Here is a 23,439-nt window from a genome sequence, read left to right on the forward strand (position 1 = left end):
CCTCTGCCTACTTGTGATCTCTCTCTCTGTCAAATAAATAAATAAAATCTTAAAAAAAAAAAAAAAAAAAAAAAAGAAGTACCGGTAAACCTGTCTCCCTTAAGTATTTGAATCTCAATTTTTTGTTTTTCGGAAGAACTACTCAAAGAAAAATTTCCATATGCTGAAAACTGCAAAAAATGTATAACTTGGCACAACAATCCTGATTCAGTATTTTAACATCTGTTCTCTAGAAACAAGAACAGCTTCATTTTACTACCAAAAGAAGAGTAAAAACCAGCTATTTCTACTCATGACCATGAGGAATGATCTTAAGAGGGAAAAAAATGCTCCAGAAAAGAAAGGAAAAATCTAAGTTGCTGCCTACAGCCTATGCACTACTATTCCCAGTGTCTAGACAGTATCTGGTGCATAGCAGACATTCAATAAAAATGCACTGGCTAGAGGTGCCTGGGTGGCTCAATGGGTTAAGCCTCTGCCTTCAGCTCAGGTCATGATCTCAGGGTCCTGGGATTGAGTCCTGCGTTGGGCTCTCTGCTTGGCAGGGAGCCCGCTTCCTCCTCTCTCTCTGCCTGCCTCTCTGCCTACTTGTGATCTCTCTCTGTCAAATAAATAAAATTAAAAAAAAAAAACTTTATAAAAAAAAAACTGATTTTCATAGACCCCCTCCTTTTTCATTCAAGCATCATATATCCTACCTTATACAGGATGATTCTGAAAATTGTCAAAGTGGCTTAGGCTTCTCACAAGCCATATCATGAACGTGAGGAACAGCAAATTGTCCTTTGTTCTCTGCAGTGGCAATCCAAAGATATGAAAGGCAAACCAGGACTAGTCAGCTGGTCCTAAATATATTCCTCCTTCTAGAGTTTGTATTGTCCATGACTGAATGTGAGTTTACTGTAATTGTTAAAATAATTAGCTGAATTATTTTAATGAATTATGTTCAGGGTTAGTAATTCCTTGACCTTGCAAGTTTAATATATGGAACAGAATTCAGAGAGCCATTTTTTTTTAAGATTTTATTTATTTATTTGACAGAGTGAGAGAGAGAGAGAGAGAGACCCCCTGCTGAGCAGAGAACCCAATGAGGGACTCGATCCCAGGATCCTGGGATCATGACGTGACCTGAAGGCAGACCCTTAACCCACTGAGTCACACAGGCACCCTGGGTGCCAAATTTTACATAAGAGTTTCTGCGGCCAGGAACTAAGCCATCTGTGGAGAGTGGAGGCAAGAAGTAGAAGAAACATCTCTGATACAGCTTTGATCTGAGGATGAGGAATTCTCAGACATTTTTCAGAATCACTGGCCTTGCTTACAGCCTTGGCCACACTCTTCTGCCACCTGCTCTTGACAGTCAGATAATGAGGGCCACGAAATGCTGGTTTGTTTTGTTTTCCTGTCCGAGAACTCCGTGTACTCTGCCATGGCTTGGTTTTGCTTGAGAATTATCCGGACTCCCCACTGAGCTGGCAAATTCAATTCTTTGGGGACACATCAAGTCTTTGTCCCACGAGAAATGGGCTCATTAGAAATACATGACCTGCTTCCTAAAATTTTTTATCACAGGTTACAAAACTGTATCTGGGATCAAAATATCTGAACAGTATGTTCACATTCTAGAAAATATGACTCCACTAAAGCATAGAAGAGTGCAAAACAGGGAGTGCCTGGGCAGCTCAGTCAGTTAAGCCTCTGCCTTCAGCTTGGGTCATGATCCCAGGGTCCTAGAATCGCCCGCATCTGGCTCCCCGCTTGGTTGGAGGTCTGCTTGTCCCTCTCCCACTCCCCCTGCTTGTGTTCCTTCTCTCACTGTCTCTATTTATGTCAAATGGGTAAAATCTTTGAAGATAATTAAAAAAGAGTGCAAAACAAGCTTCTGATATCTTTAGAACAAGTGAGGTTGGGAAATAACCTTATCCAAACTCAGTTTCTCTTCTGTATTTTCCTGCCAACCATGCTTATTTATACCTAATATACTAAAGGAGTATGGTGCGGGAAAAGGAACTGGCAAGGTTCATCATCAAGTAGAGTTGCATTTGGGGAAAGCAGTTTACTTGGCGTGATGACTGACTGAGTTGTAAATCACCTCCTATTTCCAAAAGAGGGTGTATAAAATGCATAAGACAGAGCACTTAAAATAAATGTCAAAAGAAAAAACCAGGAACTATTAAGAGGAAAATGTATAACCAGTGACTATATTAACAGCTAATACTTACTGAGTATATAGTATGGGTAACAAATATTTCCAAGAGTTTTCTTTTTTAATTGATAAATGATTAACATACAGTGTTCTGTTAGTTTCAGATGCAACTCTTACATTGCTCAGTGCTTATCATGATAAGCGTACCCTCAATCCCCTTTTTCTGTTTTGCCCATCCCCCCCCCCACCTGCCCTCCTGCAATCCTCCTGGATTTTTTGTCTCTTTTTTCTTTGTTTGCTTTGTTTCTAAATTCCATATATGAGTGAAATCATATAGTATTTGGCTTTGTCTGACTTATTTCATTTAGCATTATACCTTCTAGGCCCATCCATATTGTTGCAAATGGCAAGATTTCATTCTTTTTATCATATAGTATTTGGCTTTGACTTATTTCATTTAGCATTATACCTTCTAGGCCCATCCATATTGTTGCAAATGGCAAGATTTCATTCTTTTTTTGTATCTGAGTAATATTCCATATGCCACATCTTCTTTATCCATCCACCTGTTGATGGACACTTAGCTTACTTCCCTATCTTGGCTATTATAAATAATGTTTCAATAAACATAGGGGTACATATATCTTTACAAATGAGTGTTTTTGTTTTCTTTGGGTAAATACCTAGTAGTGGAATTGCTGGATCATATGGTAATTCCATTTTTGATTTTCTGAGAAATCTTTATACTGTTTTCCACAGGAGTGGCACCAAATTGCATTCCCACACTTCCCAGAAGCGTACAAGAGTTCCATTTTCTCCACATCCTCAACAACTCTTGTTATTTTTTTTGTCTTTTTGATTCTACCCATTCTGACAAGTATTAAGGTGAAAACACTGTGGTTTTGATTTGCATTTCCCTGATGATGAGTGATGTTGAGCATCTTTTCCTGTGTCTGTTAGACATTTATATGTCCTCTTTAGAAAAATGTCTATTCAGATCCTTGGCACATTTTTATTCAGATTATTTGGCATTTTTTTTAGTGTTTACTAGTATGAGTTCTTTATATATTTTGGATATTAATCTCTTATTGGATATATCATTTGCAAATATCTCCTCCCATTCAGTAGGCTGCTTTGTTGTTTTGTTTTGATGGTTTCCTTTGCTGTGCAAAAGCTTTTTATTTTGGTGTGGTTTCAATAGTTTATTTTTGCATTTGTTTCCCTGGTCTGAGGAGATACATCTAGAAAAATGTTTCAGTGGCTGATAGCAAAAACATCACCAGTGTTTTCTTCTAGGAGTTAATGGTTTCAGGTCTCAGATTTAGGTCTTTAATCCATGTTGAGTTTATTTTTGTGTATGGTGTAAGAAAGTGGCCCAGTTTCATTCTTTTGCATGTAGCTGTCCAGTTTTCTCAACACCACTTAATCAGTAGACTATCTTTTCCTCATTGTATGCTTTTGCCTCCTTTATTGTAGATTAATTGGTCATATAAGCGTGGTTTATTTCTGGGCTCTCTGATCTACTCTCTCAACCTATGTGTGTATTTTTTGTGCCAGTCAAATACTGTGTTGATTACTAAGAGTTTTAGTAATATACTGAGTCATATAATTCTTACCACAGCATTATTATGTGGATACTTTTGTTATCCGCATTTACTAATGAGCAAGCTACAGCACAGAGAGAATAATAATGTGCCTGACGTCACAGTGCTAATAAGTGGCAGAACTTGGATTGGATTTCAGATAGTCTTGCTTAGAACCTGTGTGCTCAACTAGGATGTTGAACTGCTTTCCACACTTTTCTGAGCTTCCAGGCAGGCAAGGCAAGACTCTTCAGTACTATTCCCAAGGGATAAAATCTTTAGAAAATGATTGGGTAGATTGCAATATGAGTAACATTTTGCAACATGGTGAAAAAAAAACTATGATTAGTTGCTGTTTTGCACAAGATCCAAATGTGTTCTTCAGGGGCGCCTGGGTGGCTCAGTGGGTTGAAGCCTCTGCCTTCAGCTCGGGTCATGATCCCAGTATCCTGGGATGGAGCCCCGCTCGGGCTTTCCGCTCAGTGGGGGGGCCTGCTTCCCTCTCTCTCTCTCTCTCTGCCTGCTTGTTATCTCTGTCAAATGAATAAATAAAATCTTAAAAAAAAAAATAAAGATCCAAATGTATTCTTCAAAGATATTTTTCACATCAACCTTCAATAAAGTATTTTTTTTAAAGATTTATTTACTTTAGAGAGAGAGAGAGAGCACATAAGTGGGGGGAGGGATGGAGGGAGAGAATCTTCGAGTAGTCTCTCCATTGAGCACAGAGCCCAACATGGGGCTCCATCTCACAACCCTGAGATCATGACCTGAGCTGAAACAAGAGTCAGATGCTAAATTGACTTAACCACACAACTGCCCCTAATAAAAGGGTTTACATAGTAACTCAGTGGCTATAACTAACATGATTTGAAATCCAGATTTCCTAAACTGAAAAGGGTTGATGATCAGATGTGATTTCTGTCATTGATCCTTATTTTATTTGCATCTGTACAGTCTATCATCTCGTTTTCGTATTTACCAACCTTTGTATTGCTGGCCTCTTCTGCCAGAGGGAGCACAAAGATCTGTTTGCCTCATTCATCTGCTTATCTTCAGAACTCAGCACAGTCTGTCAGGGCAGGAACTCAAAATTATTTCTTGAGTAAATTCATGGGTGAATGAATCCTTCAAAGGCAAAGAGTTCTGCCCAAGACCAGCCACAAGATCCTTACAGTCTAAATTATGACTATTATTACGATCTGTAAATTATGACTGTTGAGGAGATAAGGAGTTTTAAGGAGTTACTGGCAGGGGAACCTTCACTGGAGGTGACAAGGCAGGGTGCTAACTCTCATAGTTGGTTTTTTTTTTTTCCTTCTTCTTCATGACCTCTGATGTCAGGGTCGGTCCCTGGAGTTGTGTTCTGCTCAATCTACCCACCGCCATCCAGCAGGTCTCAGGGGACCTATTATGACAGAAAGGAAGTCTGCACCCAGTCCACTGCACTGTTTCATTCAAAGCTCTCCGCTGCTGCTTCCCATGGACCATTTTTTTTTTTAATTTATTTTTTATTTTCAGCATAACAGTATTCATTATTTTTGCACCACACCCAGTGCTCGATCCCATGGACCATTTTGAACCCAAGCTTAGAGATAGACACTTCACGTGGCATGTCAATAGCACGTGGTGACTTTTCTGGGAGGCCCAGGACCTAAAGGCCGCACCTGGCTTCCCATTCCCAGATCTGCTCTTTCTCTCTGCTCCTGGCAACGGCCTTAAATGGACAGAGCCCCTACAGTCACCTGGTGGTATCTTGGAGCTTCACAAAGCCTCCAGTCCTGGCTTTGCTTGTTCAACCTTCTCTTTCCTTTGTCTTTTGCAGTGTTTCAGCCCTGAGAGGAACACATGGGGAAAGGGTGGCCCTAGACACCTTTTCAGCCAAAGGAAGAGAAAAATGTATTTACTCGGAAATGGCTGGGTAGACCAGGGCCTGTGAATTCAAGTGAAACCAGAAGTTATTTGCTCCAATATTTTTTCTAAAAAAAACTGCAACTGAAATACTAATTCTATCATAATTGAAAAAGAATGTGATGGCTGTTCTAAACTTTGTTTTCATGGGTTATAGGGCCACTCCTAGCCTTATCACTGATGTTCCCGTCTCACTGACTTCCTTCTGTTTCCTCCAGGCTGTATGACCTGCCACACCTTGCACCTTTGCTCTTGCTATCTGGGCTGGAAACACCTTCCCCCACCACCCCTGCCCTCCCTTCACAGTTTATCTCACCTTCACCCATCCCGGCAGACGGGTGGGCCTTTCGGAAATTTCTAAATCATGCTGTCCACCGTGTATCTGCAATCCCTTTGTTGTAGCACTCACGTATTATATTTGGTGATCTATTTAGACATCTGTCTCCTCTGTTAGTCTATGAGCAGTTTCTTGAGAGTAGGAACCATGTCTTATTTTTCTTTTTTCTTTTTCTTTCTTTTTTTTTTTTTTTTTTTTTTGGCCTGCAATTCCTGGCATAAAATCTGGCATGCAAAGCGGGCTCAGTAAATATTGATTAAAATGAATCGTGTTGTCAGTAAAGTATGATGCTCTCACTCTGACCTTTTTCTGCATCCAGAACTCCTGGAAGTGCCAGAAACATTTTTAATTGACTGCATTTTAGAACTTCTGAGAATGTAATGTTTTGTTATTCCTCTTCCTTTTCAGGAACCTCTTTCCAGAGCTATAAAACACCAAGAGAAGAATCATGTCCATGATTGCAGCTTTCTATAGTGGCAAGTCCATTCTCATTACTGGGGCCACAGGCTTCATGGGCAAAGTGTTGATGGAGAAGCTATTTCGCACCAGTCCTGACCTGAAAGTCATTTACATCCTTGTGAGACCCAAGGCTGGCCAGACAACGCAACAGAGGGTTTTCCAGATCCTAAATAGTCAGGTATGCCATAGGGGAAGAGCCTTGGGACAGGATGACTCACTATAATGTTTCCTGACTTCCACAGACCTGAAGGTGGGGGCCAGGATGCCTGGGCAGGTAGAGGCGGGGAGACAGGACAAGATGGCAACCCACAGCTCATAGAAATCTGTGATTTTGTCCTGTAAAAGAAGGAGGAGTGCCTAGGCCCTGTCCAGGGCAGGTGAGCAGATACTCTGTGTTCTGGAAATTACTGAGGAAGAATCAAAATGCTAAACCCCCCAGAGTGGACTCTTCAGGCTCGAGATCTATCACCGTTCAACGGAACCCTTTCCAACCTTTCTCCTCCTCCTCTTCCTCCTTCTTCTGCTTCTCCTGCTTCTCCTTCTTCTTCTTCCTCTTCTTCTTCTCTTTTAAAAGATTTACTTCTTTCTTTGAGAAAGGGTGCTCGCCCAAGCAGGGGCAGAGGGAGAGGGAGAGACAGACTCCCTGCTAAGCAAAGAGCACAATGCAGGGCTTGGTCCCAGGACGTGGGACAATGACTTGAGCCGAAGGCAGACTAAGCCACACAGGTGCCCCCACCTTTCTTCTAAATTCAAGGTAGTTCCAGTTTTTGGATATTCTGTTCTTTTCCCTGATACAATTAGTATACAAGATACAATTCGTAAGTAGCCATGTGATAATACTTCCTATTGCCCAAACTCCACAAGGTTTGATCTGGGTAGCTTGGTATTTCTGTTGCTATAGGTTCCTCTAAAGGGAAGACATGTAAAATGAAATCTATGTATAAATGACCATTTGGGCATCAAACCCTCTCAGTCCTTAAAAAAGGATTATGCATAGCCTCCCATGTTTTACAAATTTGAAGGTAGTATTGGCTTTGGTCTCAAGCATGTCTGAGCTCAAATTCTGGCTTCTCGATTCACTGCCACTTTACCTTATATGTTCCAGTTTGCAGTGTTCAACATGGGAACAACCACAGAGACCTCCCAGGATTGCCACGGGAGCTGAATAAAAAAAGACACATGTCTGGTTTAGAGTTCTGTATGGAATATATTTGGGCATTTAGGGTTGACAAAAGAAAAATTTAAATAAGGTTTTTTTTGTTTTTGTTTTTGTTTTTTTACAAAGTCTCCTTTCCCATGTGTACAAAGGCTCCCATCTAACGGAGCTGTGTCCGCTAGCCCAGCACACCATGGACGCCCAGCAGCCCCACTGACCACATTTACCTGTAGACACCTGGATGCAATTTGGGTACGAGCGATCAGCAAGAGAATCAAGAAAGTTCTCCTGTGTCACATGGCCTGACACCACAGTGGGAAAATAACAGTAGCTGACTGCTGCTGAGTGCTGAGGACATGCAGACCCTATTCAGAGGTTTTTTTTGTGCCTTACCTCGTTGACTTTTGCAAGAATGATTTGTATCCGGGGCGCCTGGGTGGCTCAGTGGGTTAAGCCGCTGCCTTCGGCTCAGGTCATGATCTCAGGGTCCTGGGATCGAGTCCCGCATCGGGCTCTCTGCTCAGCAGGGAGCCTGCTTCCCTCCCTCTCTCTCTCTGCCTGCCTCTCTATCTACTTGTGATTTCTCTCTGTCAAATAAATAAATAAAATCTTTAAAAAAAAAAAAAAAAAAAAGAATGATTTGTATCCTCAGTTTTCATTTTATAGATGGAAAGAGCAAGACCTGAAGTGTTAACTTCCAGAGGTCACCCAGCTCGTAAATGAGAGTGGCAGACTTTAGATTGGTCCCTGAACCAGTACGCTTGCTTCTACCCTATGCTAGCAGGTTAACCCCACATCGTAACTAGTAGCTCTTAATAAGACCAAAAGGCTAAGTGGCACCAAGCAGAAATCTAGAATAAACTCTCAGATCCCTCTTCGGACAGCTTCACTCCATTGCGTATCGCTAACAGATTTTGTTTTTATCACACAGCAGATGTGTTTAGCTTTGTAGCCAGCTTATAGATTTCTAGATAAAATTGTGGCAGGGAGTCTTGTGGTCAGCATGAGCTTTACCTACTGTTCTTTTCCACGAGCTTTACCTACTGTTCTTTTCGATGACATAGCAACATTGTTTTTGTTCTGGAAGTCTTAACTATTATAACTTCTCCAAAGGCTGGCTTGGGAAATCTCTACACCTGTTTCCATTCTTGCTGTTGACCTTTGTAAATAGTGGTTCTCAATCTGCAGTCTCCAGACCAGCAGTATCCATATCCTCCAGGAACTGTCATTATCAGATGGTCCCTACAGAGCGTGGGCTTCAAGGCAGACTGACCTGGGTTTGAATCTTAGCCCGACCCATTATTAGCTGTGGGGCCAGGAGCAAGACACATACTTTACTGAGGCTTAGTTTCATTACTTATAAAACAGGGTCCTACTACCTTGCTCACTCAGGACTATCTATTTGGCTTGTTTATCCACCTCTCTCTCTCTCTCTCTCTCTCTCTTTTTCCACCCACTCAAGTCTTTCTGGATTCACATCCAAATCTGATGTTATGAGGTGTGGTATGCCTTTAACTGCTATCTCCTATAGCCTCACATTTTACTGTTAGGCTAATCAGAGTTTATTCTATGGATTTCTTTTCTCTGTAAATTTTCCCTGAAAGAATTATGGGAGGAAAGAAATCTGTTGTGCCTTATATGGCTGAAAAACTTAATATCTGTGGTTAAACATCATGTCTGTGTGGCCCTTTTGTGGGTTTGTTTTTCCCCTTTTTCTAGTACTTTTATTCCTTGAGTGCCTTGGACACCTAAAAAATTTTGAGAAAGTTGCACACTATGTCTGATTTCTTCTTAAGGCAACATCAGCCTCCATTCCGTGTTGTCATTTGTAACAGAAAGGTTTATTGCTAAAAAGAGCAGATTCCATCTAGAGCCTATCTAGTCTTTGGTTAGACAAATACCCGCTATCTTGGCACAATATGGAACTTGATATCCACAAAAAGATACTCCATGGGAAGAAAAAAAGGATGTGCTTTATTTCGGGGTCCTCCAAAACTGAAAATCTTCCACTACACAAATCATGAATAATGGCCTCGGACCGTGGAGACACGGTGCTGATCGCTACCCTTGAAGCTGGTTGGGGATCAGGGTAGCACAGTCCTTAGTTTCTGACTCTCTGTGATACACAAGGTATTACTGCTCATAATCCTTGTGAACCTAAAAATTCAAAATGCAGACAGACCTTCAGATTATGTTTTGAAACCAGGTGAACGAAGGACTTTGGAATGGTAAACAAAACAAACAGAAAACTTTCCAGATTATCTTACTTTTCTTCCTTAGAGCATGTGGTTATTTAAATGCAAACGAATGATAATAATGAACTTGAAAATGCAGTTTTTCAGACACACCAGTCGTATTTCCAAGCTCAGTGGTTCCCACATGCTGCCGGCTGCCTCAGTGCACAGGGCAGGTACAGAACACTCCTGTCATCGCGGAGGGTTTCAGACAGTATCCATCTAGATGATCGAGGGTACTGTGCAGGAAGACCATACCGTGCTCCAGATTTCCTTCCAGCCCCTCATTTCTACCAATCCCACACTTACTGAAGTGCTTACTTACTGAAGTGTCAAATGCTGAGCACTGAGGATAAAAATGAGATTAAAAAAAAAAAAAAGTGACAGAGATAGTCCCATAAAACATGCTTGAAGTGCAGCACGAGCTCTCCTGGGAGAGGAGACCAAAGGGCAGTCTGAGGAGAAAGAAACCACACTTGCAAACAGGTGACAGGTTTGGTGTATTTGCGAACCTCTGGGTGACTTCCTTGGCCCCAAACAATTTAGTTTTTAAGAACTAGAAAGGGATCCTGAGACCAGATCCGGGAAGACTACAGACAATTGTGTTAGGTGATTTTCCTTTGGGAAAAACAAAACAAAATAAAACAAAAAACTCGTTGAAACTGGCTTGCACGACAAAGGATAACATGCTGATTGCACAGTGGAAAACTCCAAGAGCTTGGTGATGAGCTGTTGCCCGGAGCGGTGGCTGCACTGGTCCGGGAATCCTCGGCTCCGGCTCCGCCATTTTGTTCTGGCTTTCTCCCAGTTACGAGAAGATGGTTGGCTTTTTGTTTTGTTTTTGTTTTGTTTTGTTTTGATAAGAGCATTGCAGCCACTGGATAAATAGAGGCTGACTCCCTGAAGCTCTCTCTCAAAATGGATGAAACCTCTGTTTTGGAAATCCTCAACAAATTTCCCCTTACATGTCATCAGCCTGGGTTAGGTCACATGTCCATTTCTGGACCAACCCCTGTGGCATGAGGTATGCCATCTACTGAATTAGTCAAAAGCTCCAGATCTAAGCTAACCGTTGGGCAGAGGATAACAGAGCACTTAGATCAAGAAGTCTTTCCCTGGGGCTGGGATAAGACCATCTTCTCCTGCGGCACAGAGACTACATGGAGAAGGGAGAACATCTGAATGACTTATCAAGACACAAAAGGATAGATGTTAGGAAGAATCTGCCTGCCAACTCTTGGAATAGAGGACCAGAAAAATGCCTCCTGATATTGAATACCTAAACATGGTGGACAAAATATCTGTTTGTAAAATAATCTTAATACATCACTGAGCTAGAGAAAAAACAAGAACAGAGGCAACCTTGAAAAATTAGCTACCAGGGAATTCTGAATGATCTTGGGAAGGATCTTGCGTTGGGAGTGTAATAATCAGTCGTAACTCAATTAAGGTGCAGAGAGACCAAAGCGGACATTTGGGTTAAAAACGCAAAATAGAATTTCTTTATGGGTTTTGTTCATGTAAAACACAAAATAATCAGTGTTTTACTTTGACTAATCCTAAACATAGCCATTGATTGGTCATCTCCAATGTAGAGATAACTAAACTAGAGCTTGATTGTAACTCAAAACCAACAAAAACCAACCATTTGGCAAATCCCTGAATGCTTAGGACTCTCCATTTCTTTCCCCATAGGTAGATTCCTGGTACCATTTTTAAACCTTTTCTCTATATCTTTCAAGATACTCCCAACGGTTTGGGGTCCAGCACACAGGAAGCCTTCTGTAAATGCTCAGGCTCACATACCCACTCTCTGCTAAGCCTTTCTTCACACATTTAGTCTCCTAAATTCACTCTCAGAATAAAAGTATCTTTCTTTCTTTAATTAAAAGTCTGTCCTCTCCCTAAAGAAGATTTTACTGTTTATAGTGAAACTATTGGAGATTCGCAGTTTTAATAGGAAATAATTACTAGAGCATCAAAATGCTCAAGAGATTAAAATATGGAAATGTCTTATATTTCTAGATATTTCTGTTTTTGTAGCAAAGGCATTCATTATTCTTTCATAAATGTTTGACTTATGCTGTTGGATAGAGAATGGACAGAATGGACAGACCTTGGGCTTCTACCTAAAAGCAAAATAATGTAGTTTAACATTTTTGTAACCTCTTTTTTTTTTTTTTTTTTTTTTTTAGATTTTCTTTTTATTTATTTGACAGACAGAAATCAGAAGTAGGTAGACAGGCAGGCAAAGAGAGAAGAGGAAGCAGGCTCCCTGCTGAGCAGAGAGCCCAATGCAGGGCTCGATCCAAGGACCCTGGGATCATGACCCAAGCCAAAGGCAGAGGCTTTAACCCACTGAGCTACCCAGGCACCCCGTAACCTCTTTTTTTAAAATGTGAGACTATTCCATATGAATTCTAATGTTCCTCTATTCAGTTAGAATTTGGGGAGAAAGTTACAAGTCAATTATTCCAAATATGTGGGCTGCCACAATCAACTTTCCAAGACAGCATTCTACTTCAGGGAATACACCCATAAAACTTTGATTTTCTAGTAATTCTATCTGCATTTATGCTCCCCTAATGTCAGATCCAGTGAGAGTAAGAGAGTCTTAGGTTTGGCAGATAATACACCATTTTCTCAAGTGTATTAGATTGGCCAAAACCAATAATACATTTAGTATGCCAGTGTTTTCCCTTTCACTTTTAAGTCTAAGACCTTTCTATTGTCATTACTCTCATGTGTTACCATTGTCCACTCCACCAAATTTGGACATGTGTTACCACTGTCCACTCAAACCACAGGTCATGAACCAAATTTGTTGAATGAAGAAGTTTAGTGTGTTCCAGTTTTCCAGTGGCCTTATCTGGGCCCAGGCCAAGCCTTACTTCCATTATCTGGCCACTCTCCCCTCTGGTTTCCTGTCTGGGTTAGTGTTACTGTCAAGATTAGTATTACTTTCTGTCTGGGTTAGGATTACTTCCAGTAAGCCTCTAATTCTGCAGATATTTATTAAATATCCACGAATCAAGACCCAGTTTAGAGTCTGTCATTTAACTTTTTTTTGATGTAGGCAAAGTGACTGACATGCAGCCATCCCTTCTTCCTAAGTAGGGCCCGGTGTCACCTTTAAGCAATATTTCTCTTCAGTCGCACAGAGTAATGTGTGACTTCTAACCCATTTTAAAGTAATTCAGTGTTCTTAAAGTTAGCTTAATCATAGCGGGTTTGTGAGGCTTCGAAGTATTTCTTTAAAACATGATAAAGTAAAATGTTTTCAGTTTGCCTTGATTCCCACTAAGTGCCCAGGAAATACGGTCAAGAGAACATCTGTTGTATCTATCAAAATTTAAGCATCTGATTCATTGCTTTCCTTTCACGGTATGGAGAGCTACCCCCTCTCACTTCCGGGCTTCCTGTTTCCCTGCTTTCAGAGGGAGACAATTAAGTGGGAGATGCTTTGGAAAAAAAGGTTCTTTTAAATCGTTGGGCCACAGGGAACCGGGACTTGAGAATCAGAACAGATCAGTTTTCTCATATATAAGTAAGTTTCCTAAGTATGTTCAGGTCCCTTAAAGGAACTTATCAATAGAGGGAAAAATATCTGAATTAACGACAGATTCTGGAGGACTTCCTCACAAAGATAATTAAGCAAGCAATCTAAGAAAACAACCAGAGACACACGAATATTGTACAGATACTTTATTGTGGTATTATTTATGGTAGCAAAAACTGGAACCAACCTGAATATTGTATAATATAGGAGAGATAAAATAAGAAATAATACACGTGTTAAACTAGTATAAGGACATTAAAGCTCATATTTTATAAACTATTAAATGACATGAGAAAATACTTATATTCAGTGCAAAAATAAAACCCCAAAACCATATTCAGTATAATCTCAACTAATGTCTTTAAATGCTGCTAGGATCTTGAATTAATTTTATTGATTTTTTTTTTTTTGGCATTTCCAAATTTTCAAATTACAATTATAATGAAGATGTTTATTTTTATGGTGAGAAAAAAGGTGCCCTCTTTTGTAGTGAAAAAATAAGAGCAGTAATCTTAATCTTTTCCAAAGTTTTGAAAATATAGTGAAAATGAACATTTCACGAGTAGAGTGGGGGAAGAAAACCCCACTTTTTCTAAAGTAAATAAATAAGGCAGCAAAGCAATCATGAATTTCCAAAACTATGTCCTCAGCTATAAGTCCAGTTGATTTTGAGTTTTGAAACTGATTATCAAAATTAAATAATTTAGCTCTATTTTTATTAGAAATATGATTCCAGGTATTCAACATGATTCTTTTCTTAATCTTTTAGTATCTTTCCTAAAATCTAAGAAACTTCTAAGGAAAACAAGATTCCATGTGCCAAAATGTCAAAATGCTCATCCCAGGTCCATGCTATTCAACTTGTGGGTCCCCGGGGCCCCTGAGCTGGCTGCATAATCTCTTAGTTATGAAGAATGTGTTCATTTCATTATGCATCAACCAGCTTTTCATTGTAGCAAAAAAATTTTAGAGAAAGAGATCGATGCTTTATCTATTTTGCTGTATTGCATATGGCCTTGCTTAACAAGATATGGCTGTTCCCCACGACAACAGATAATGAGTTGCCAATAAATCATTCAGCTGTCAAGTTCAAAGAATTGTTGAGAGGTTCTTCAGTGCCTTAAAGCTGTGTTTCTTTTTCCAACAACCACGTCCCCTTTATACCCATTTAGTATGTTAAATTGGTCATAATTACTCCTAACAACTGTTTAAGAAAATATCCAGGAGATAGTATCCATATTTGAAAAAGAAAACACCAGGTCCTTGAAATTATATGAAGAGTGAGAGTGAGGTTGTTAATGAGAGTGACTGAGAAATCAGTATCTAAAAAATATTTTATTGAGAGAATCCTGAAAAAAGTTGGACAGTTTCTGCTGAACTGTAGTAATCAAATAAGGGAAGGGTTACAGTGAGATTAGGCTGGATTTAGAATTAATCATCTGAGAAGACCAGGCAAAATTCAAGGTTTCCAGGGTGGGAGTACTTTGTATGGTGTCACCAGGAAATGGATTTATAAACAAAGACAGAGCTTGGCAGGTTGTGCTGGATACTTCAAGTTAACTTTTCTGGAAAAATGGGAATTACTCAATAAGCTCTCATTTGTCCATGAGATAAATCTACTTTGAAATACCCTGGAGAGCGGTGGTTAATGAATCATGCCGGGTCACACACTGGGCTCTCAGTTCACAGAACTAATCGGGTTTAAGACAATAGAAGATAGTAACATTTTATGAAATACTTTAGTGACTCCTTTCACAAGGCTGTCTCTGTGAGGTAATTTCTAGAAGGCATTAGATAAATTAATCCCTGAGAAGAAAAATAATGCACTTAGATGAACTTCGAGCCAAATAACACCTGCAAAGGGAAGGTCAGCAGTCTGATGTTATTGAGTACTAAGAAGCATCCAACAGAAATGTTCATGTCATTTTCCGTACAAGTTCCTGGTTAATTTCCAAAGAGTTTTTCATAAGGAGAAAACCATTTTCCTGTTTGGTTCAAGGCTATGGTGTAAAAGAGCTGCTTGTTACCAACCAACTTCCAAAATGAAATTCTGATTGATGTTGATGATTCTGTTATGTCTGTACAGAAGGCAAAGGCAATTAGAAACAGAAGGGTTTTTTTTAAATTCCCAAGCCAGTTTTGCTCCATTACTATTTTTTAATTTTTCCTAAGAAACGAGGCCACAAAAAACGAGAGGCTTCTATGAACTCAGGACCCCTAGGAAGATATCATCTTGCCGGAATTTACATTTCCTCGTGATTAACAAACACACTTTGAAGCGAGTGTAGCTGGCCTTCAGTTTGACAGGTTTTCAACTCAGAATAGTTGAAGCCTGTTAAGCCTCTCCACTGTGGGCCATTTTCTTCCTCTAGAAAGAAAGAAAGAAAGAAAGAAAGAAAGAAAGAAAGAAAGAGAAAGAAATTGATTTAGTCCTGGGGATATAATAACAATCCCAGAAACAGAAGCAATTTATTTTCTCAATCTCTTATTTTCTTTTACAATACAATCTACTAGGTAATTCGATCACTGGCATGATTTCCCACACCCGGCTTCTTGCCTTCCTTTTCAATTTCTTCCAGTCACATCAAGTCTTTTCCTTAAAAGCTTCAAATTGCCTACACTCCTTTCACTCAAAAAGTCACCTCACCACAGGATTCAGCCTGACTCTGAAAGACAATTTGCAGAGATAGCTGCATCACGTGGTATCATCAGAAACCTTGCAATGCACGCACACACACACACACACACACACACACACACACACACGAACGCACAGCTGTCTGGTGAGCAGCTTTTGCAAACTGAGCACTGCTATATATACCGAGTTTTCCTGTGCTCTAGAACGTACTAAGCAGCAGGCACTCTGCTAGGCATCTGACTTTCATTAGCCTATTCACCCTCACAAACCTCTGGGCCATGCACGCTTGCTACCTTACGGAGGAGAAACTCAGCCAGGAAAGTTGTTGCCTCTCCCAGGAAATGCCGAGGAAGTGACAAGGAATTTACAGGCAATTCTCTTACCTCTAAAGCTCACGCTGTCCCCACCACCTTACATGGCCTTCCCTGAGAAACCACGTCCTGTAAGCTCTGATTCTTATGCCCTGCTCGCCAGGTGGTCCGTTTGCCAGTGACAACGACCACCTCCTTAGGAAGGGAAGATGATGGCCGCTTCTGGACTAGGACCATGGCCTTTCCCATCCTTTCCCGTGGATAATGCAGGGATACCATCAATTGTGCTAGAGAGTTGGGAGTCCTCTCCAGATTGGTTTCCATCTTCCTGGCCACCCTTACTCCTTTTGGGCCCCAGGAGCTTAGTTTCTAAGAACTCTGTGAAAAGGACGTTGGGGACACAAAACGCAAGACAATGAGCTGAGCATCATGTAGCGTTTGTTACAGATTTTTATGCAAAGTGTTCTAAGACTTTTTAATGCAAAATTGTTTTTAGGAATAGCAGATTATCTGCTGAAACATGAGTTCTCAGAGAACACAGAATGAGATAGTTTAGCGATTAGTGTTTTAGATAAATATGCAAATGAAAACACCAAAGCCCCTAGAGGTAAGTAACTATGCCCCAGTCACACCGCTAATAAACAGCAGAACTGGGATTCAAACCTGGGCCTCCCTGACTCCAAAGAGCCTGAGATCTTTCTCAGTGGCTCTCACATAGTGTGTATCAGGCTCACTGGAGAGCTTGTTCAAGGTACAGATTCCCAAGCTTCCACTCAGAACTGAGTTAGAATCTCCAGGGTCAGGACATCTGGGTTTTTGTTAGTTTGTTTGTTTGTTTTTAATGACTTTCTAGTTTACCCTTCTACGTACCAAAGTTCGATAATCACACTGCTACCCTTACTGCTTTATGGTCCTATAGAAATGGTCCTCATGGAGTAATAACAACTTCTAGGTTGATCCTGTCTAGCTTATGAGAGTTACTAGGGAATGAGCAAAACTTTAACATTTTGTAAGTTTTCATGAATCTTTATATTGGGTATGATAGTTTCTGCCTTAATTTACTTGCACTTATTTGATATATAATGATTCTCAACTTAGATTACGCATCTACCTTGCTAATTCCTTGCAGAATCTGTTCATTTGCTTTTACTCGGCACTCCCTAATTTCTCTGACAAATGTTACGGGTTCTCTTCTGCTGTAGGACACCTGGTACTCCACAGAGATCGCCCTTTAGCTTAAGAGAATTTACCTTCTGGGCACCTGAGTGGCTCAGTGGGTTAAGCCGCTGCTTTCGGCTCAGGTCATGATCTCAAGGTCCTGGGATCAAGTCCCGCATCGGGCTCTCTGCTCAGAAGGGGACCTGCTTCCCTCTCTCTCTCTCTCTCTGCCTGCCTCTCCATCTACTTGTGATCTCTCTCTGTCAAATAAATAAATAAAATCTTTAAAAATAAAAAAAGAGAACTTACCTTCTGTTTCCCAATTAAAAATATGAGGCAAACTTTGATAGGCTACTGGAACTAGAGAATGTAGTTATATTCAAAGAGAGGAACTCAATATATTGAAGATCAAAGACTCTCAAGATTATTAAATATACAATGACTTTGGAGCTCCTGGGTGGCTCAGTCTGTTAAGGGTCTGCCTTTGGCTCAGGTCATGCTCCCAGGGTCCTGGGTCTGCTCTCTCTCTCAAGTAAATTTTAAAAAACAAAACAAAACAACAACAAAAAACAATGACTTTCACTGGTCTGTCTGTGGGGGCTGAACCCTCTGTGGGTATCTCCAAAGTGAGATCATGTGGGTGGCTCAGTCTGAAAGTGTCTGCCTTCAGCTCAGGTGATGATCCCAGGGCCCTGTGCCAAGCTCCCTGCTTGGCAGAGTCCGTTTCTCCCTCTCTCTCTGCCCCTCGCCCTGCTCATGCTCACGTGGGCATAATCAAATAAATAAGTACAAAATCTTTAAAAAAAAAAAACAAAAAAACAAAGTGAAGTCATGTGGATAACAAGATAGTTATAGAAATCCAAGTTCAGGACCTCTACGTTGTTTCAAAAGCATAATATAAATGTCATACCCCAACCCCTTGCCCAATTCCTGCTTCTAATAAAACTGCATTCATAGTGTCTGGCTACAAAAGTCATACCCAAGGAGTTTATCGAATCCAGAAAATTTCTCTTCCTGGTCTTCTTTCTGCTGAATTTTCTCACTTAAGATATGTAAAGTTTCTCTCCTGTGTCTGGGTTATCAGTAACTATTACCATATATGGAATGGTCTCTTGTGTTTAAAACAAATTACGGAAGGGAAATCCTTCCTGTGTAATGTCAAATCAATAGAACAGTCCTAGACTTCCCAAGAGAAATGTATAGTTTTGTTACCAGTTTGAAATATTTATTTTTTTTAAGTTTATTTACTTGAGAGAGATAGAGAAAGTGAGGAGGAGGAGGGGCATAGGGAGAGGGAGAGAGAGAATCTTAAGCAGGGCTCAAGGGCTCAATCTCACCACCCTAATATCATGACCAAAGCTGAAATCGAGTCGGATGTTTAACTGACTGAGCCACCCAGGCACCCCAAGCTTGAAATGTTTAGAGAGCCTCTTAGCTGTGATCTTTCAGTGACCACAGATAAGCATCCTGCCTCTGTCAAGAACAGGAACACAGCAGTCCCTCCTTGAGTCTTCATCAGTCCCTCCTTGAGTCTTCATCAATGGCAGGAGCTACTGTACTCTTAACCTTCTCAGTCTGATGCCGTTACATAAAGATTTATGAAAAGGAATATGATGAACTCTTAGAATCTAAAATAACTATATCAAGTTCTTTATTGGTGGACCTTCAATGACATTTTTGAAATTATATATTTTTTCTTCATTCATGTCTGTTCCATCTGTTTTCTTCTTACTCTTAATGAAAGTCTCACATCAACAAAGGGATTTTTCTGAGAGCTGGTGTCCACAGAGGACTCATTTGCAGCATTTCTTCTGTCCTTTGGTTGTGTCATTATTACAAAAGCAAAGGTTCTGCTCTGAGCCTTTTCGGCTTCCATTTGCAATCATGCAGAGACCCAAGGGGACACTTTGTTTCTTCTACCTGTGGTAGTGATCTGCTGTCTTTTATCCCACCAACACAAAAGAGCCAGGGAACAATTTCAGGAATCAAGCTCCCACTCCTGGTTCTACCACTGTTCTTACAGTAATTAATTTCAGTGTAACAAGCAACATTTGAGTCTTTTCAATGAACTGGGTGCTGTCCAGCATAAAATGGTAAACAAGAACCAAGGAGTTTACCAACCAGAGGGGGACATTTAAGCCCTGACTTAAAAAATGAACATTAATTTTCCAAATTAATGTTTCACCAAGTTTTTTGAAATTATATTTCTTTCACCAAGTATGGTACCCGGACTGGAAGACCTATCCGTTGAGCTGGTTAAGATGTACAAGTGCCGGGGTTACTTGCCAAACATACTGAGTCAAGGTCTCAGAGGGTAGAGTAAGGAAGTCATTTTTAATTGGTTCCTAGATCTTTCTTATGCCTACACAGTTTGAAAACCACTGACGTCCTGTAAAGAGAAATGAGCCAAACACTATTGTTCATGAACAATTAGTCCATGTTAACACTCCAGCTGGAGAAGTTCTCATCTTGGGACCAGTTAAAAATGACCAGGGAACCTGATGTGTGAAATGCAAACTCCTGGGTGTTCCCCAGTCATTTCTTCTTTAGTGGGTGGGGCCAGGGGCTGGAAATATACACTTTTAAAGTGCATCTTAGTGATTCCGATCCAGTTCACTTGGTGGGTAACACTTTGAAAAGCACTGACCTATTGGATGATGGTTGGCTGTAATCTCAGCGGTCTATTTAGGATGTGGCAACATTTAAGAGGTATTATTTTGTTAGAGGCTGGAGCAAAATGGTGAGATGCCAGATGAGGCAAGTCGTATTAGTGGGCATGGAGAGCATAGTAAAATGTGACCCTCACTTAGTCCTGTGGTTTGAATTGCTGCAGCCAATTCTCCGATTTATTTCAATTGACCATAATAAATCCCATCTGGATTAGAAAACTTAAACTTTAAAAAGAATTACACCATGTGCACTCAGCTATGCCCTGTCATTGGAAAATATAATCAATAAATAGAATATAGCTCAGAACACTTATTTCCTAAAATGGTAATTATCTCCATTGATCATATTTGCATAGGTGGGCTGGAGGTATAATATGGTGTAATGGGGTTCTCTGCCTTTTAAAGTCGTAAAAACCAAAGGCAAAAGAAAATCTGTACGGTAGCTTACATCATGTGGGAGGAACTCCACTGCTGGAAGGATGGACACTGAAGTCATTTTCCACGTATTACTCTAATGTAGCCAGAAATCATCACAGGTCAAAGACTCCACAGAACCCGAAATAAATTTCTTGTGAATAAAATCTGTCATGCAGACTCAAAACAGAACCTTCTACAAATCAAATTATTAAAAACAGGGGAAATTATGCAAATTTTAGACAAATTTATCCAAAAAGATCCAATTTGTCACATGACTAACATGGACTATGAGAAGGAAAAGCTTTGATGGAGAAAACCAATATTTAGCTTGCTCATGATTTATCCAGATTACAAAAGCTGATAAATATCTTTCTGGAAGAGCCAGAATGACCTTTGTTGAGAATGTCCCTCAGACACTGGATCCACCGCATCAGTCCCAAATGTCTCAAAACCTTTGAGGGTTGACCTAACCTCCAAACGCTTTTCAGAACTCTAGTCCCATTGCTACTGCAAGGCTGCTCCTGCAGAGAAAAAAAAAAAAAAAAAAAAGGTAGCTCAAAGTGTAGTAGCTCACCAGGTCAATATGTGGACTTGACCTCCTTCTCTGATCATCTTCACTAGATTCCCACAAGGGCCTCTAACATGGTCTTCTCTGATTCAGATGAGACATGGTTTCTTTTACTACCTTAGATTGATTTCTTATTAGCCAATAAAAGAGCCTAGGATAGATCTCCAGTTGAGGGAAGAAGCCTGCTATTCAGGATCAAGGAAGACATGCAAACTGTCTTTGGGGGCAGAAGGGGTAAAGGGAATAGGCTCAGCTACTCTACTATGATTAAAACCACAGGGATGCCTGGGTGGCTCAGTTGGTTAAGCAGCTGCCTTCGGCTCAGGTCATGATCCCAGTGTCCTGGGATAGAGTCCCATATCGGGCTCCTTGCTTGGCAGGGAGCCTGCTTCTCCTTCTGCTTCTGTCTGCCTGTGCTCGCTCTCTCTCCCTCTCTCTGACAAATAAATAAAATCTTAAAAGCAAACAAACAAACAAAAAAAACCACAGACTAATTTTCTCCGCTCCTAACCTTCCTAAACATTTAGCTTTATTTTTTCTCACTGCTATTAGCCCATGCCAATACTACAGTAGAATTTCTTTTTGTCAAAACAGGTTAAAACCAAGAACATTTTTTTTTAATTACATTCTTTGAGAAAATGGAAAATACCAGTTGAATCTAAGAACTTGTGTGTGGAGGGGAAAGTAGAGACTGTTCCATCTGAACAAGGGTAATAAAAGCTAAAACTGCCAAGGCTCTTTCCTTTTCCTTTATAAAGAAGTTAGAATATTAAGAAATCAATTAATATCCCATAAAACGTACATGAGCTCATGTAATTCTCTTACTAGACAATAACTGCCATTGATATTGGAATGAGATTATATAAAAGTTGTATTTGTTTTACCCATTACAGATTCACCAAATTTGTTATTTTCTAATTATGTTTGTGCTGCTAAGACCTAATACTGTTCCTCTGGGCCAGTTAACTAAGTTGTTTCGAATTTGCGTCCATGAGACCTCCCTTGTAAAAGCTGGTGGCTTTGCTGGTAATTTGCAAAGGCTGGTATTTTGCACTGAAAGCCCTATTTCCCAGCCAAAAATGGAAACAATCACCATATATAAACATGGGGAAAAGAGGAGGGGCAGAATATGGACGGCTCACTGTCATTCTTTCAACCCTGCAGGAAAGGCTCAAAATACACTCCTTACTGGTTATTAGAAATGACTTTTTTGAATGTTTATCAAATTAAGAGGAGTGGAAATTATACCAAGCCGACCAAATTGCAGGCGGTTAAACAAATGGCTCTTGAGTAAATGCCTTCTTTGAGTGGTATTACAGATAAAACCAGTTTTTGCGAATTGCGATGTGACACATCAACAAAAACAAGAGCAATGAGATGGTGATGACGCTGTCTGCATATTGATTTCTATTTATGTTTTAGCTGTTTCAAAAAGTCAAAGAAGTTTGTCCAAACGTGCATGAGAAGATCAGAGCTATCTACGCGGACCTCAATCATAATGACTTTGCTATCAGCAAGGAGGACATGCAAGAGCTTCTCTCCTGTACAAACATTATCTTCCACTGTGCGGCCACCGTGCGCTTCGATGATCATCTGAGGTATGTGCCCACTTCCTGCTCATGGCACACACAGGTGCATGTGTGTGCATGTACATATGCATGTCAGTTTCCTTGCGGTTTCTGTTAAAAAAGAAAAAAGATGTACGCAAGCGATGAATCACTAAATTCTATCCCATGTTAACTAAATTGAATTTAAATTAAAAAAAAAATTAAAGGTATATTCTCCATGAAAATAAATTCAAAGGACTTAAACTCCAAAAATCTTGCCACCCGGAGACTACCACTTAATATCATAGAGAGCATCCGTTCCAGCTTTTCTTTACACATCCATAATAAAATAGACTTGTGTTCAACTTCACCAAAAAATGGCATCATACTGATAATTTTTTAGCGACTTGCTTGGTTATATCTTTGGGTATCTTTCCTTGTGAATAGATATTCTCTATAATTTCTAATGACTGTATGACATTCCATTTTACGTGTCTATAGTATACTCCACCAGTTCTATATTGGTGGATATTTTTGGATTGTTTGGATTTTCCAGTATTATAAACAATGCTTCAGTGAACATCTCTGTGCTTGCATTTTTTTTTTTTTTATACCATTGTGTGCTTTACTTTGGGTAAATGTCCAGAAGTAAAATTGTTAGAGATGTACCAGATGTGCCCAGGTTAGAAACGGTTTACATTTTGACATATAATGCTACATGGCTTTCCACATGGGCAGTATTGATT

General features: G+C 40.1%; 1 protein-coding gene and 1 long non-coding RNA gene across 6 annotated transcripts in view; one reads left to right on the forward strand and one right to left on the reverse strand.

The window, feature by feature from the left end:
- The window catches only part of FAR2 (fatty acyl-CoA reductase 2), a 135,041-nt gene that overhangs the window by 83,591 nt on the left and 28,011 nt on the right, over positions 1 to 23,439 (forward strand). For all 3 annotated transcript variants that reach the window (XM_059185854.1, XM_059185856.1, XM_059185857.1), the window contains 2 exons: positions 6,386 to 6,614; positions 22,569 to 22,744. In XM_059185854.1, coding sequence (XP_059041837.1) covers positions 6,426 to 6,614; positions 22,569 to 22,744 — 365 coding nt within the window. In that variant the 5' untranslated portion in view covers positions 6,386 to 6,425. The remainder of the gene's footprint in view (positions 1 to 6,385; positions 6,615 to 22,568; positions 22,745 to 23,439) is intronic.
- Positions 18,296 to 23,439, reverse strand: part of LOC131838954 (uncharacterized) — a 30,099-nt gene continuing 24,955 nt past the window's right edge. For all 3 annotated transcript variants that reach the window (XR_009356761.1, XR_009356762.1, XR_009356763.1), the window contains one exon: positions 18,296 to 22,825. This is a non-coding gene — a long non-coding RNA (uncharacterized LOC131838954). The remainder of the gene's footprint in view (positions 22,826 to 23,439) is intronic.

Source organism: Mustela lutreola, chromosome 8 (assembly GCF_030435805.1).
Source record: "Mustela lutreola isolate mMusLut2 chromosome 8, mMusLut2.pri, whole genome shotgun sequence".
NCBI classification, from domain to species: Eukaryota; Metazoa; Chordata; class Mammalia; order Carnivora; family Mustelidae; genus Mustela; species Mustela lutreola.